The 16,882-nt window shown below is 46.4% G+C and overlaps 1 protein-coding gene across 1 annotated transcript in view; it reads right to left on the reverse strand.

Moving 5' to 3' along the window:
• Window positions 1-562: 562 nt before the first annotated feature.
• The window catches only part of LOC149343045 (chitinase-3-like protein 2), a 28,652-nt gene continuing 12,332 nt past the window's right edge, over window positions 563-16,882 (reverse strand). Inside the window, exons 7-9 of the mRNA XM_089546885.1 lie at window positions 14,966-15,088; window positions 3,422-3,589; window positions 563-646 (exon numbers count right to left, since the gene is read on the reverse strand). Coding sequence (XP_089403011.1) covers window positions 563-646; window positions 3,422-3,589; window positions 14,966-15,088 — 375 coding nt within the window. The remainder of the gene's footprint in view (window positions 647-3,421; window positions 3,590-14,965; window positions 15,089-16,882) is intronic.

Below are 16,882 nucleotides of genomic sequence, written 5' to 3' on the forward strand. Positions count from 1 at the left end.
TTCAGAAATAATCTCGTTCTAAACCAGATGTGCCATTAGGCAAAAACATTCATTAACAATAAACATTACACCCCCGCAATAACTTTTATAAGTATTCTTTTTTCCCAAGTACTCCAGCTGAATGGAATAACATTAGTGACGTTGAACTTATGCAACCACCATTGACATCATTTGCTTCCCTGCTTCGGTAATGTTCTTTGATAATAATGTTTTTTGATAGCTTCACTCGCCCTCTGTTTATTTGTGCTTTGCCGTTGTATTGTGTTTCATAGTTTGTTCTTCTACCACCCTGCTACAATTCTCAAAATGCGTGGTTTCAGTATATATAAATAAATAAAATAAGAAGCGCTGCGCGACCTCATTTACTGATGCAGAACTAAAGCCTCGCCGATGGAAAAGAAAAATATTTATAATGAATAGTGGTCTGTAGTGAACCCAAACTCGAACAGCAGATGGTACATCTCACCTTGTCCATAACGTAAACGTGCTAAAGAAGTGATCAAAGAGTGTAAAAAGCCGCTGCATAATTTATTCGTTCTGCTGCAACGAAGACTTTTTATTGTTAGGTGCCCTCCAGCCCGACACTCTTCTGCACCAAAGCTGGCATGGCGTCCACTCCTGTGAGACTCCTTCCCTGCCGTCGTCTCTGAAAACAATTGAAAACAAATAAGTATGTCATTTTTTCCGCAGTTAATTTATAAACGCGTATCCTAGACAAGCAAATATGTAATCGAAGAATTTTCCATGATTCACTACGATCATCATTTTTAATTTCTTTTTTACGCACTGGTATTGGAAGGATTTATGTTGTTAGTTGCAATTCTTGTGCAAATATAGGTTTGTTTAAAGAATCAAACAGATAATTTTGCGCGGTTTCACGTCCTGAAATGACACGTGGGCTATGAGGGACGCCACAGCTGAGGGCTCCAGATTAATCAGATCATTTGGAGTTAACGTTCGCTGACATCGCTCAGCATACGGGCGCCTATTGCATTATAATTCTTATGACAACTTAAGGCTTAGCTACACGAGCTACCATAGAAGTTCAATGAAAAAGCAGTACAACGAAGCTCAAACCTTCATAGCATGAAATCAAAGCGTAAAAAGCTATTTCGGCTTTAAGAATATTTCTATTTCAATCCAACGATGCGCAAGCTAATACTTTGTGCGCGGTCTTGTCGTCCTTGTTAATATATTCTCCTTCCCGGTATTGGCTGTGGCAAACTTGCTCTTGGTCACAATGACCTGAGGCCTATCCCAAAACCTATATCCCAGAGCCGCCAGTAGACGTGAACAAAACTATCACATTGATTTAGGTTTCACCTGCTAACCACGCCAGATTCTTCATTGCTTTGTCCGATGCATGTAGAACATATTCCATGCAAAGCCTTCCGTAGCCATTTCAGTATTTTACTGACTTTCTTATGGAAGCCACTGGAAACAGTGACGACAGAGATATAATGGCCACGTTTGATCCTTCTCTAAAGCAGGCACTGAATAAGAAGTGGCTCTTCAAAATATTTAGTGGCTAAAGAGATGACACAGGCCTAGATGAGTGACCCCGGAGCTAAACACGCGGATGCCCTCCAATGCCTAGCTGTCGCCTTCAACGCTCACGTGCAATATTTTTAATTTTTTTTTGCGCCAGCAAAAGTCGGCAACTCAACACGTTCACCCGAATGCTACTAATGCCTTTCACTTATACTTCTCCTGGAACTGGTTCTCATGTCGAAGCTTGCACGTTGAACTTGCGCATTAGATATTCCTGCAAACTTGCGCCCTTCTCCAGTAGCCCTTCTCCGGTATCAATGGGAACCACTCGCTTCCCGCAGAAGAAAATCTAGGCTAAAATTGCTATACTTAATAGTTCATGGAAAAACGGGGATTGATTTTGAAAGTTATTTAAAACAGCCCTTCTACATTTCTCAACGACATGACCATTCCCGTAAAGTTAGAGAGTACCGTACCAGGACGAACTTGTTTGCAAATTCATTTTTTGTTAAAACAGTGCAACAGTGGAGCCGGCTTTCCGAAATGCAAGTGTGCGCTGCAAGTGAAGATGTATTTTTTGCCAATCTGTAACCCCCCTGCTATAACTCCTTCGGACAAATGCGGGGTAACTGTTGAATAAAGAAATAAAGGAGGAAGAAAAAACGCTGGAACTGCACGACACGGGTTCTGTTACCCAGACAGAATGAGCGCTCAGAAACAAGACGATGTATGAGGCCTTGAAAGGTCGCGCATTCGCATTTCAATACGACGTATATGTGCAACATTCGTTGACAAAAATTTTGAAAACCGAAAAAATATAAGATACTGGTATAGAAGTATAGAAGGTTATTGGTTCATCCTTCCCATATGTAGCGGAATCATTCCTTTAGAGTGCTTCCATCGCTCGCATCGAGCAGGTCAGACTACGAAAGAAAATCAAGGGGAATGCTTTTGACGATAGAAGAAACGGTTTGGTTTGGTTTATTGGGGCTTAACTTCCCAAAGCGACTCAGGCTATGAGAGACGCCGTAGTGAAGGGCTCCGGAAATTTCGACCACCTGGGGTTCTTTAACGTGCACTGACATCGCACAGTACACGGGCCTCTAGAATTTCTCCTCCAAAGAAATTCTAGCAAAAAAATACATGGATGCCGACGCAAGATCTGCGGATATAGTAATTGTTAGAGTGAAAGCTTACAATATATGAAAAAGTTGCGCTCATAAACTTTCTGCCGCTCAAAAATGCCTTTGCCCAGAATTTTTGGGTATGGATCTACTGATGGGAATCAACCATGCTTTTTCGTTCCTTTACTTGCGCACACGTGAAGCATTTTGGCTCTTTTTTACTCTCTTCAAAACACCCTTCAGGAAGAAAAAAAAAAGAGATCGCCAGCAAGCAAGAGCATGCAGTGGAAAAAATACAAGAATTTAAGCATCCAAACTTCACGATCAGAGACAAGAAGGATTCGCTGCTCACTAAGCGGTGAGAGAATCCCTCAGTAAGGCTGTGCTCTAATGGTACGTTAACAGCACAGCTATTGACTCAGTGTTCAATTCTTTCGTATTTCGCATGTCCGACGCTACGCTTTGCAGTTATCAGGTTGGAGCCTATCATCGTCTCCTTTCGTTGGTGTCCTTTCCGAGTCAAGGCTCGAGTTGCGTGCGCAAGAAAAGTGTTTAATCTCTACTTTGATCGCTTCCATAACTTTTCTTTCATATTAATTGACGTCGAATTGTCGCTGCTCTGGATCAAATGCCGGCAGGAAATTTTCAAGCCTAATCCCACCAGCAGCTAACAGCCACTTCAACCTCAACCTCTCATGGCCCTGTACGAACGGTGACTATGCTGGGACGTAAGTAGCCCTTCTCCTGCACTCCCTCTCCACGCTTCACTCCCCTGTGCGTCATCGAATGTGTTCTGTTGGTCTTACCTTGTTCGCAGATCGCCGGATGTTGAAGGGGTAGTAATCCTTCAAGGCTTTGTGCATTACGTTCACAATCGGGTACCGCTCGCTCTGTCTGCAGTTTCCGGCGTAGTCGTCTTCGTCCACTCTCCATACGAAGCCGCCACCCAGCCACTTGTCCCTGAACCACTTCACCTGCGATCAGATAAATAAAATCAGACTGACGGGCTGTTATACTCCGCGACAACTTTTTCTGGCAGTGAAGTGGAAGCAACGGAGCAGAAACGTGCCCTCTTCCTACGCAGCGCAATACAGTCCACGCTTGCAGAACCAAAATTCAGGTATCGCCGCTCAGGCCAAACTCGCAGGTACAAGCGTGATGACGTCATAGGACAAAAACAGTGTTGCTAGAAGCAGTTGTTGTAGCAACACTAGGACACGAGAAATCACGAATCACTGAGGCGCAGCCAATGCATGCGCAAATCTCCTTGACGTCGCCAGATGGCGCCACTTACCTGGCAGCTAGCGCGCCTACAGCATCGGTACCAGTCAGCGCCTGCTCACCGGCGGTAGGCGGGCTCCCGGTATTCCGCTAACGGTAACAAGGTGCACGGTATGCTAAAGGTGTCTGTTTGCGAGAACTTCGTTGACGAGTTCGAGAACGGGATTCATCGTAACGCTGGCAAAACGCTGGTGCAAACGTAAACGAAGCGACGGTAGCGACGGCCGCAATAGCCGATAAATGCCTTCAACGTGCGGCCGGCGGTAGCTTTCTTTTCGGCTCCTGCTTACAGAAATCACGGAGTCTACGTTACGTCATGTGCACGTCATGTTTCACGTCAGTTAGTCCTGTTGTCGTCATAAGAGAGTCCGAAGTTTGAATCAGAGCGGCGGGAAAAAAATTTTCAACTTCGAATCCAAATTTCTTAGAAATAAATGCATCTTTCGCTGCCGGCCAAGTGGCAGCAAAGCCATCATATGCCGAACTATCGGAATTTGCTATAAAAAAATATTAATAGAGCTCTCCTCACTGTCCCTTTAACATCTTAAGCATACCGAAGCTTGATGGAGAGCCTTTTTCAGAGCCACTTTAAGATGCTCTAATATCGCATGATAAACGGGCCTTTAGCATTTCGCCTACATCGAAATGCTACCCCGCGGCCGGGATTGAACCCGCGTCTGTCGGGTCAGCAGGCGAGCACCATATCCACTGAGCCACCGCAGTGGCTTGTCTGGACCTTTGACGCAGGTTAATTCCCAGAGCAGATAAGGTATTGCAACCGAGGGATCATACCTGTTATGTAGTCATTAGTTCGGCACTGTGTGATGCATGTTTCTGAGAGGACGGTGCAGTCATCGCCAAAGTAGACGGATGCAATGATTGTCGGAACTGCTGCCCCGGTCTGGCCTCCCGACTACCCCCTTCAGGCGCGAAAAAAATCTGTGAAACAAATAAAATATGTGGGCACAATTTTGTGTTCTCCAAGCTGCAAATGACGAGTCTTTAAAAGACTGAAACAAAAACTTTATTCTTTCTTAGAATTTCAGAGTGTCCACATTTGTGGACACAGCGCCTCAGTACAGAAAAAATATGGCACACAACTAAAAGAAAGTGCGACACTGTTCTCAGCATGACGTGAGGCACAAAACATGGGTAAAGGGTTATTGCTTGATTTGTGAATAAAATCAAGCACTTTAGAATCTACTTGTTGTGAAAAAGGTAAAAGCAGTCGTTCTGAGCTGAGAGGCACAAGAAAATGTGGCACTTTCGGCAGCGAATCCTACACTTCGCTGTGCATCCCTCACGGCGGCAGCGCTGCGCGTTTGGCGTGCTGACATGCTCCAGCCAGTGATTGTAGCCATCGTACCTGATGGTTGCGGTGGGTAGCAAATGCGGGCTAGCCTTCTTCGCAACAAGCTCTGGGCACTCACTGCTTGGCCGACCGCGCTTTTTCGGGGTTGTTCTGCTGCATACGATGAGGCTGTTAGCAATGTCTCTCTGGAATGCCATCATATCCAAGGTACTTTTCTGTGGAAGCTTCTCGGCACTCGCGTCTCGTAGATATTCTATCCAGCTGTTGCACAACGCAAAAGACAGAAAGTGAGAAATAACCCTCACTGGCCACTTTCTGGTTCTTGCCGTGAGCGGGTACAGTGACATCACAAAGTCAAGTTTATCGACACCTCCCATGTATGCGTTGTACTGCACAATAACTTCTGGGCAGTCAATTTCACTATGTTGCTTTGTTGCCTCGCTCCATCGCTTTACTTTTCCCACATTCCCAATTCCAATTTGTGTGGATGCCATATTGACGACTCCATTATCCTGCCATCTCACAATGGCAATGTCTCCATTCGCGGAAACCTTCTGATCCATGCTTCCCCGTCCTTCTTTCTTCATTTCTTTGTCACTTTTTAAGGGACACTTGAGCAGTCGGTTGGCTCGGATCGTCCCGCTGGCGAGAATGCCAATTTGCTTCAGCTCCAGGAATAATGGCACTGAGGTGAAGTAGTTGTCCATGAAGCACTTCAGGTTCTTTTCCTTAGGCATTGCTTCCACAAGACGCATGACAACCGACCCGCCAAGTCCGAGGTGTGAATGCTGTGCACTGACCCCTGTTCCCTTCCCTTGGTATAGCTCGAGGTCATGTGCTAAGCCATCGGCGCTGCAGCGGACAAACTTTCACCCCTTCTGGGTTTGGCTTTCCTTTAACAAACTGTTTTGCGGGGACACGGCCAGTGAATGGAACCATCTGCTCATCTATACTGTTGTGCTCCAAGGGTTCTAGCTGCAAGCACCGTGACCTCACTGCCTCTATGATAGGGCGCACTTTCCAGAACTTGTCCTGTTTGGGTCCCGTGGAGCGTTCGAGTCCGTGATGTGAAGCGCGGCTCTAATCCTAAAAAATCGCTTTGCTGTCATGGATTCAGCTATGGCAGGAATTCTTGTAGAGGCTTGCCAGTACATTCGAATTCTTGGGAATTTTAGAACCCCCATGAGAATTAGGATTCCAAAAAAAATTTGATTTCTTCCTCAGAAGTCCCAAGCACATTCCCGTCTTTCTGCAGGACGTACATGTTAGTGAATGTGGCTAGATCGCGAAAAAGCATGGGTGAGAAATACCGGCTGAAGTATGCCAATGGGTCCTCAGGGATTGATCCACCTTGAAGCTGGTAGGTGCAGTTAGTGTTCCCAGGTTGCAGAGGTTGTGCAACCCAGTTCAAGGTCTTCATCTTCTTCGATGGCACATCTGGCACTTGCTTGTCCTGCGTGCTTGATGTTCCAGGCAATAACAATGCAGTCTGGGCAGTGCCATTTGTAGTAGGAGTCTGAGGAAAAAACACAACATACGCCACATTATTTTCTAACTAAACATATAAAACAGACAAAATTACCGTAGTTTGTGTGTCCTGCTCGGTGTACTCGTCATCAGAAAGATCTGCGTCAGAAATATCACCGTCTTGAATTCTTCTAAATATATTTTCGGCTGTGTCATCATCCAGGCGCCTTCTTTCAGTACCATGCTTGGATATACCTGGAAAAATGAGAGGTTTTCTTCATTTCAGCGCGTGAGCGACGCCGTGAACTCTGGAAAAAGCGTGTGTTAGGAAAGGCGGATTTGAGGCGCCGTGTCCACAAATGTGGACGCTAACTTCTGGAACTGCATGCAGGGCTGAATTTCTTCACAAGAAGGATGAATGCAGCTGTTTCACATTCACAGGACCTTACATTGATACGTAAATGCCAATATTTCGGTGAGTTTGTATTTGGAATAGTGAAAAACGAAAGAAAACAAGAAGTACTTACTCTTCGCTCCGTAGAAGGTAGACGCGTCCATACTTTCCCGCGCTTTTTCGACAGCATTTTGTTGACATCCCGTGGGATGGCGCCACTTGTCCGTTAAAGTGGCTCAAGGGGCGTGTCTTAGTACATTCAAAAAAGCGCTTTTGGTTGTATTTTTACACACCAGAACGCGCGAAGTTCGTGTCCACAATCGTGGACACGGCGCCCTAAGGGGCTACTCCAGAATTGCCCATCAGGCTGAGGCTAGATGTGTTTTGTGCCTAACCTTGTGAATACACCGAATCACATCTCCAAGCAAGGCTCCTTGTTGTATTAAATTTGTTTGTGGCACAGAATCACTATTCAAACCACAGTGGATTAATAAATGAGACCTGTGCTCTTTACCTTCACGAAGCTACGCGAACTGTATGGTGGAAGCTTAGGACTGAAGATTAATTCCTACCACCTGGGATTCTTGAATGTGAGCTGACATCACACAGCACACGGACGCCGTTGGCGTTTCGAGTCCATCTAACCGAAAAAACGCTGCCGGGATTGAACCCGTGTCCTACGGCACAACAGTCGAGCGCTAGATTCGACCACAGGGCTAGCCTGGGTTCTGAAATATGCTGGTCACGATGTCAGCAAACGAAACAATTGGAGCTACTAACGGCAGCACTTTTCGTCGTCTATGTGCTGTGAGGTGTAAGGGATGTGAGGCGTACTGGCGGGGCTGAGGTGCGGTAAAAAGTAACTTTTAAATAGACATCGTACATTTGTCCGGAGGGACTGAGAACACACACGAAAAGACTCTCGATAAAACCAAGGAACCATTTGGCGGACTTAGCTTCAAGGCTTGCCCACGCGAGCCATCTACTAATGAAATGCGCTACTATGGGACTAGATGGTTGCCGGTAAGATAGATGGCGCAGCTGATTGGCACGGGTCAAGGTGTGCATTCCTCATAGTTTATGGTTTGGTTTTATGGGGTTTACGTTCCAAAGCGACTAAGGCTATGAGAGACGCCGTAGTGGAGGGCTCCGGAAATTTCGACCACCTGGGGTTCTTTAACGTGCACTGACATCGCACAGTACACGGGCCTCTAGAATTTCTCCTCCAAAGAAATTCTAGCCGCCGCGGCCGGGATCGAACCCGCGTCTTTCGGGTCAGCAGCCGAGCACCATAACCGCTGAGCCACCGCGGCGGCCCTCATAGTTTATCACTCTCGAATTCGCGAAGAACCTCCTATGCAGGCACACCAGACGCGAGAAGGCACGGCAGGGCAGCAAATATCGGTCAGCGACCTCATGGCCTCCAGCAGTTTGCACCCGCTGCTCATTTTTGTGCCGCAGCACAGGATGGTATGACCCACCGCGGTGGCTCAGTGGTTACGACGCTCGACTGTTGGCCCGAAAGACGCCGGTTCGATCCCGGCCGCGGTGGCCGAATTTCGATGGAGGCGAAATTCTAGAGGGCCGTGATTGTGCGATGTCAGTGCACGTTAAAGAACCCCAGGTGGCCGAAACTTCCAGAGCCCTTCACTACTGCGTCCCTCATAGCCTGAGTCTCTTTGGGACGTTAAAGTCCAATAAACCAAACCAAACAGGATGGTATGAAGGCAGAAAATGCGCCGGCAACATTTGTAAAAAATATGCAGGTGCATAATTTGCACATGACTTTCGAAAGATGGGTGGGGCTTTTTGTGGCAGAGCATTAATAAGGTCAACATAGCCACTTTAGCAGGCGCACTGTAATTCTTCGGTACTGATGCCCACCAAGTACAGTTTACAGCCTCAAATATTTTATCTTTCCGCATGCATGGCGGACTAGCTTTCATCAGATGAGATCGTCAGCCGCTCAGCACCGTCGGTGTCGGCGAGAAGATCAGCTGGGCGAAGAACGCCAGGTGCATTTTCTCAAATCACTTTCGCGTCGCTGAGCTCAAAGTGCACTGCACTAACCACTGAAACGTCACAGACGTCGGCACTAAAGCTTAGCACTGAATGTTTCATTTCGCTCCTGGCGCTCGCACGTACAGCGTAGGAGTTATACCGAGCAGGAAAGTGCGGGGCCGATTCTCGGCTTCGGAGGCAGTATTTCTGATGCAAGCGAAATGCGCACACACCCTTGAGATTTTTGAGCATATCAAAAACCCATTGTCGCACTTAAACAAGCACACGTAACCGCTGCGGCACCGAACGATCCTGCAAAATTATAAGTAAGGCCGCCGCAGCTCGATCAGCGACTAGAGAAGCCTCCGTTAAGTGGCGCCATCTGTCCACCTTCAAGAGACCTACACGGAGCGCTGAACGAGGTCTGGTCGCGACGCCGGGCACAAACATATTCTTACATCGGGGTCCAAGCTTGCCCACGCACGACCCTTTCTTTGTTTCTCGTATCAAAGAACAATAGGCTGCGAAAACGAAATACTTTTGGGCTTATCAGGCAGCCTGATAGTCGCCCCGAGCAACTGTTGCATGCCGATCGCATAAGGCGCGTGCACTGTGGCCAGCCGGTCACCGCTATTTTGTAAGAAGCATCTAAAGGTTCGATTTCGCATAGCACAGGCGCTACATCAAACAACTCGAAGGAACAGGGAAAATATAGGAAAATAACTGAGACACAAGTAATGATAGTCGTTGGTGGACTACACGCAGCAGCGTCGGAATATGTCAACACTTACCAACTTGGCAACCAGAGGTCGCCGTATTGCATTTCCAGCTGAAATCACGGCCGCATTGATATTCGGAAAAGAGAACTGCTCCCTGGACACTTATATTAACTTCTGTCATCGTCAGCAGTCGCAACCCTTGGTAGGAACTGCCTGCCGCTCCGTGGTAGAGTGAAATAACGATGCTTGTCATGTGTAAAGTTACCGCAGCCGTGGCCTAGTAGTTTGGGGCGTCCGCCTCGGCTTCGGGAGGTGTGGGGTTCGAATCCCAGCACCGCCGGGAACCCACCGGTTATAGACTATGGGTACAAGCGGCCTCCCACGCCCGACCCCCGGCGTTATTTGGTGTGCGCTTGGAAAGGAAACCCCTGGCCGTAGCCGATTGCGCTTGGAAAGCTCGTGCTGCTATATAACTCATAAAAGCCAAAAAAAGCAACAAAACTCAAAGAAGACAAAAAAAAATCAAAACGACGAAAAGCCAAAAAAAGCATCAAAACTCAGAAAAGCCAGAAAAAAAGGATCAAAACGAAGAAAAGCAAGAAAAAAAGGATCAAAACGAAGAAAGGCAAAAAAAAGCATCAAAACGAAGAAATGCAAAAAAAAGATAAGAAAATGCAAAACGAAAAAAAAAATTCATATAATATACAAAGCCCCCAAAAAAACAAACAATGAAAATGCAAAAAAAAAGTGCCAGCACGAGTGTACGCCATGATGCAGAATGGGTTTCCTTTTTTTTCGACTAGAAGAAGATGTTTTTAATAAGCACTTTTTCTTTCCACCACTACATTCTTATAGATGGTGTCTAGTGAGGTAAGCGGCCTCAACGTCGTAGTGCTTTTTTTTATTAAATAATGCGAAATGTCGATTCTTGCTTTATAAATGAATCCGTATTACTGGATATCTGAATCTTTTTGTTTCCGGTTCTATGCCGCCAAAAGCAGACCTCCCCGCTTTACAACTGTTTCGCATTCGGGTCAGTACTTTAGGCTTCATAAAAATAAAAAGTTAAGGATTATTTTTTGAAGATGGGCCAAATGCGAATTAGGTTTTCACTTGGGTTTTCAGTTCGATGTTCACTTCGATGTTCACTTGGTGTTCACTTCGATATTCGCTTGCGGTTTCACATCAGTTTCGGTTGGAAGCTCGGTTTCCAAAGTCAAGCATTCTTCAGACAAAGATCGGTAAAATCAATGATTGGAGGCAGTGATAGCACACTGAAATTGGAGGGAATACCTGAGCTCCGCCATAAGGGTTTGACATGATAGCGTTGGTAGGTTAATGCGGAATTGGTCATTCTGTACACTCATAAATCGCTGGGAATCCTCATACCACTCCTGCCGCGGTTGTTCTGCGGTTAAAAGATGCTCCATTGCCCGTGAGGTGACTGCTTCAAAATACAGCAACCGATGGAGCTTGTAAGACCCAGATTGCTCTTCCCGAGCGACCAGCGTCGCTCAGCCTATATTTATGTCTGTCGCTTTGTTTTTCAACTGCAATGCGTTTTCCTCAGAAGTTATAATGATTTGACTTATTATGATTATTGCATTCATAATTTGTGCTAAGTGCATTTTCTCTCGTTTGCATTGTAAATAGTCACGCTCTATTTAACTGTTATAATTGTGCAGCAACCCTCCCCCTTCTATGATAACAATGGGCGCCGAAGAGAAAATAAATATCTGAAAAACTTTATGTGTAAGAAGCCAGCATCACATTTCTTACTCGCGTCACTAAGACACTGCCGAGGGCTCAGCAGGTCTCCGGCTATGAGAGTCGGCTATGAGACTGTCCTTACTATAAGCAAGGGCAGTTTGACTCTCAATGAGAGTTCCTTCGCTCTTTGGAATGGAGTCCTGCTGACCGTCTCACATCTGTTGAGCTGACCGTGGGTTAGCATGGAGAGGAATGACAGAGGGCTCTTGAAATCAGAAGCCCTCTTGAAATCAGAAGTTTTTATCTTTGTTATTAAATAAAGCTTATCCTCCTCCTCACACTAACGCTGGTTCATCCAGCGTAGAGGTATGATGTATTTTGCTCATATGAAGGCATGGTGTCATCCTAAAAAGGCATCATATACGTGGCATTTTTTTACTATCCAAAAGGAGTCGCAAAGAACTCTTTCTTACAGCAAGACCTCTTTAGTAAACCGAGTGCTCTCAGCCACGGTATACGTAGCTTCTGCCTAAGGCTAACAAATGCGGAAAATAATTAGAATGAGGTTTAGCTCTGGTTAAACCGGGCAAGTTGCGTAAGCATAGTCGAGAGCGCGCGACTAGGCGCGCGGCAGCGGCGGCGGCGCAGCGACGGTCCTGCCGCCTGGTGGAGCGCGGCTGAAACGGTTGCTATGGCAACGGCTCTCGACGCTGCTTACGATGCACGTCTGTCGCTGCCGCGCGCCTGCCTAGTCGCGCGTTCTCGACTATGCTTACGCAACTTGCCCGGTTTACAAAAGCACTAAACATAGTATAGTGTGGGTTCCGGGACATGAGGGGATGAGGGGCAACGTGGCAGCAGACGAGTTAGCTCGAGGATACGTCAACCGAGCAGACTCAGCACTTTGCACCACAGGCACCTTTGACCCAGTACCCCCACGTACTCGGATATACTCGATCATTACAGGGGTCAGCGGAAACGCTACCCAGCCCCACACAAAAGGCTCACCAAAGAGGAGGCGGTAGACTGGCGCAGACTACAAACCGGTACCTACCCACACCTTCACAAACTACACAAGATTTTCCCTACACAATATGCAGACGAATGTCCGTGGTGTCAGGGTAAACCTACACTAGAACATATCACATGGACCTGCCCTAAGGCAGACTTAGAGCCAAGAGTAAACCCGAGTGTGATGCAGTGGGAGCACTTGCTGGCCAGCGAGGACGAGGAAGCGCAACGCTTCCTTGTGCGCCGAGCCACGATGGCAGCAGTCAAGTGCGGCATCCTGGACCAAGGATCGACCACGGCGCCCAGTGACCCGTAAGGGTCACGAACACCTTAAATTTATCAGCAATAAAGTTTTTTCCATCCATCCATCCAACCAGAGCAAAACCTCATTCTAATTATTTGTTTCTGTTCTCATTTTTATTTCTTTATTTCTTTTACTTATCTATGAAACCCATCCATTCACTAGATGCACCTTTATTTATGCTGATACCCTGAGCCTTCGTGGCGGAGTTGCTGTAGCAAAGTCCGCCACGAAGGCTCAGGGTATCAGCATGAATAAATGCGCATCTAGTGAATGCATGGGTTTCATAAATGGCCAGCTCTCCAACCCTGTGCGAATCCGCTCTTCCGTAGAGCAAGGCTGTCCGATGTCTCCTCTGCTTTTTCCTCTTCACCTGGAACCGCTTTGTTTCAGTGTTTTGCGTAACAGTAACATCCATGGGTTCCCTGTTTTGGGTAATGAGGTCGAATTGCTAGCATATGCTGATGATCTTGTATTTTTCTGCATTGACAAGCTCAGCATTGATGATGTGTTGTCCACGACAGATCGATTCGGCATCGTTTCTGGGGCTCAAATGAATCGCTCCAAAAGTTCTAGCCATATGGTTTGGATGGGGCACAACCCCACCCCTGTATGCTGGAATAGAATGGTCTTGTGTGCCTCCTGAATATCTTGGTGTTCCACTTCATGCCTACAAATCAAGTGCGCATTACTGGAGAGAGCGAGTTCTGGCCGTTGAGCGCTATGCTCAGACGTTTGTACCGCATCGGCTTTCAATTTTTGGTCGAGCCCAGGCTTGCATCACCTTTCTGGCAACAAGGATTTATTACGTACTCTAGGTCCTTCACTGCTCCAGACATTACATACAGCGTTTCCATCGTATATTTGTGACGTTTATTTGGTCTTCCAAATTTGAGCTCATGCGGTGTGATAACCTTTTCAGGCCTGTTTGTGCAGGAGGACTGGGCCTAGAGCACCTGTATGTGAGACAGTTGGTTGCCCATTTCTTCTTTCTTCGTGATTTTTCCATCCGACTATTAGAGCATTCTTGCGGGTTAACTTCTTGACTCTACTTACGAACTTAGTAGTTTCTTCCAGTTTTAATGAACGCCCTCGTTGAGTAGGCTTTATGCAGGAAGTTTACATCTCCGTGCGTTTTTTGACAGTTCGGTATTCAAATGAGTACTTACATTCTGTTTCGCGCAAAAATCTCTACAGGGATTTGATATCGACACTCTTCCCGCCCTCACTGTATCGTTCTGTCTACTTTGGGCTCATGGGTCATGATGTTTTAAAGCGAGTGCGTAAAATGCCAATTTCTTCTTGCACCAAAACATTTTTCTATAAATTACACACCGAAACTCTACCTGTCATCACGTGGCTCGATAGGAAAGACATTTTTGTGTCTTCTGTAAACTGCCGCTTGTGCAATGTGCCTGAAACAATTGAACATTGTTTTATAGACTGCAAAGACGCGATTTTGTTTTGGGATGTGTTGCAGAGGACGCTACAGAAAGATTTTCTGCTAAATTCCTACAGTGTGCGCTACCCTGTTGTTTCGCAACCTGACTCGAAACCCTATGACATGATTCTTCTGATTGGACTTCACAGCCTTTGGAAAACGCGCATGCAAGACCGCAACGTTGAACCTGTAGTTTCACCCGGAATTCATTTTAGCCGAATGTTGCTGCAGATAACGAACATTTACAAAGAATCGGACTTTTTACCAGATTGGTTTCCTCTCCTGACGCGCTGTAATATCCTTACAGGCCTTTTAGTTCTAATATATTTAGTATCATGCTTGTGCCATATAGGGCCTGCCTAGGTTCTGTGTAAATAGTTTTTCTTGTGTGTGTATACACACACACATATGTACATATATCCTTTCTGTAGAAAATCATGTAAATATATACCACGAAACAGAAAAAGCCTTCGTGGCGGAGTGGTAGCTTCTCCGCTTCAAGTGCCAAACACTCTGGTTCGATTCTCAGCCTCGACACAGTTTTTTTTTTTTATGTAGTGACGCCGAAACACTGAAACGGTTGCTATGGCTACGGCGCTCCATCTCTTTGACCTCGCTGCGGCTAAAGGTCAACCGTGGCCACCGCCGGGAGCTACGCGACGGCTCGAAACATGGAGCAGTATTGCTTACGCAATAAAAACAGACGTACGCACCTTGACTTCCGCGCTTCCTATGTCGTCGTAGCTGACCCACTGGTCGCCTTTAGTGATGTATGCTGTCGCTGCGTAGCGTGCCCAAGTCCGCCGCCAGCCCATGTATCCAGCTCGGCGACAGGTCTGAAATCAGGTCACTAAATAGAGAAACATATCGCGTTTACATAGCTGGAGGACATCATTACACATAAGTGTGTCCTCCGGCCAGGACCTCGGCCAATAAGGGCGCTCCATCTGAATTGGGTTCTGTGGCTCTTCCTTTCATAGGGACTGTCGAGAACCCCTCTCCAGCCACGGATGGCGTTGTTGTTAAGCATCCATCACGGCCGTAGGAGGCACTTCAGTGTCGCCAAGTACCGTGTACTGTGCGATGTCAGTGCACGTTAAAGAACCCCAGGTGGCCGAAATTTCCGGAGCCCTCCACTACGGCGTCTCTCATAGCGTTAGTCGCTTTGGGACGTTAAACCCCATAAACCATAAACCAAGTACCTACAGGTAAAATAGGAACAAGCGCGCTTCCGAAATGGTACTCGGCCATTGCATTATGGGATCTTAACTATCGTAAAGGTGACCCAGCTCGACCTGGGAAATTGCTCTTTGGTACGGGAGGCCATTTTTTTCCCCTCGCATGTCCAACATTATCGGACAAAAACTTTGAAAATAGCAAAATTGTAAGACATTGCTATGGAAATATTGAAGCTAATGGTCCATTTTCTGATATGTAGAAAAATATTTCTTTGAAAGTGTGTCCATCGATCGCATCGAACAGTTAAAACTGCCATGGAAAACTGGTGAGGGATGATTTTGAAGATAGGAAAACCGTTAATAAAAGAAATACGAAACTACCGTAGGGTGACCTGCGGCTATATTGATTGGTATAGTTAAATCTTCAATTATATGTCAAAATTGCGTTCATAAAGGTTCCCCGCTCAAAAATGCTTTTGTCCAGAATTGTTGGGCACGCTGTTGCTCGGCGCTTTGGGGTGATGCTTGGAAAAGCATGTGTCACCTTTAGCCCTCTTCAACTAGACATTTGTATTTTGTCTTAATTTCAATAAATTTCAAATTTCAAAAGGGCTTTTAGGCAACCTCACCACCCGCTCGGTGGGAAATCTACCAGCGAGGAATCAAAAACTTCCCTGTTCAGTAAAGCCCTATGTAGCCTTCTTGCTTCTCGTTAAACGGCGGTCAGGAACCCATTTCCCAAGCATGTCACCCTAAAGAAGCCAAACGTCAAGCCAAGGCAAAGCTTGTGCACATTATACGTATACCCGGTGGCTACCCTGTGGCTACTCGGTGGCTACCCTGCGGCACTGGGGATCGAACCCCGCACCTCCAGCATGCGAGGCGGATGCTCAAACCACCAGGCCACTGCGCCCTAATGGCCGTATATAGAGCTCTCGCTGTAAAATGTGCTGCAAACGACTTGTGGGCTGCCGTATAAAATAGCCTGCATTTCTCTGCATTAAACCAAAGTGGAGGAACTCGTGCCACCTATGCGCGCTAAATTCGTTAAACGTGCCGTTTTTCATTTGTGAATGCTCCGAAACTAGCCACTTCAACCGATAATGGAGAAAAGAGGATGAATTGGCTCTTTGGGGCCAAGAGTCAAAATTTGCCAAAAAACAACAGATAAAAAATCCGATAGAAAATTATTTTCGTCGCTTTTACTGCCGTTCCCACTTTCACTTTCCCGACTGCACTTTTAACTTTTTTTTATAACTGCACCCTACCATGTTTTTTATTTATAGCTCTATCCTATTTCACCTTTGGTTGTATCCCTGTGCCCTTCTGCAATTTTAACAGTGATTGTTAATCCTATCAACCCCCTACAACTAGGATGTCAAAAGAATCTTTCAAAACAGGCGCTGTGACATTTTTCTCCTGCCCTCTAAACCTAGAGCGGTTAAAGTACGA

This window comes from Amblyomma mixtum, chromosome 5 (assembly GCF_055824585.1).
Source record: "Amblyomma mixtum isolate Tamu chromosome 5, ASM5582458v1, whole genome shotgun sequence".
Taxonomy (NCBI): Eukaryota; Metazoa; Arthropoda; class Arachnida; order Ixodida; family Ixodidae; genus Amblyomma; species Amblyomma mixtum.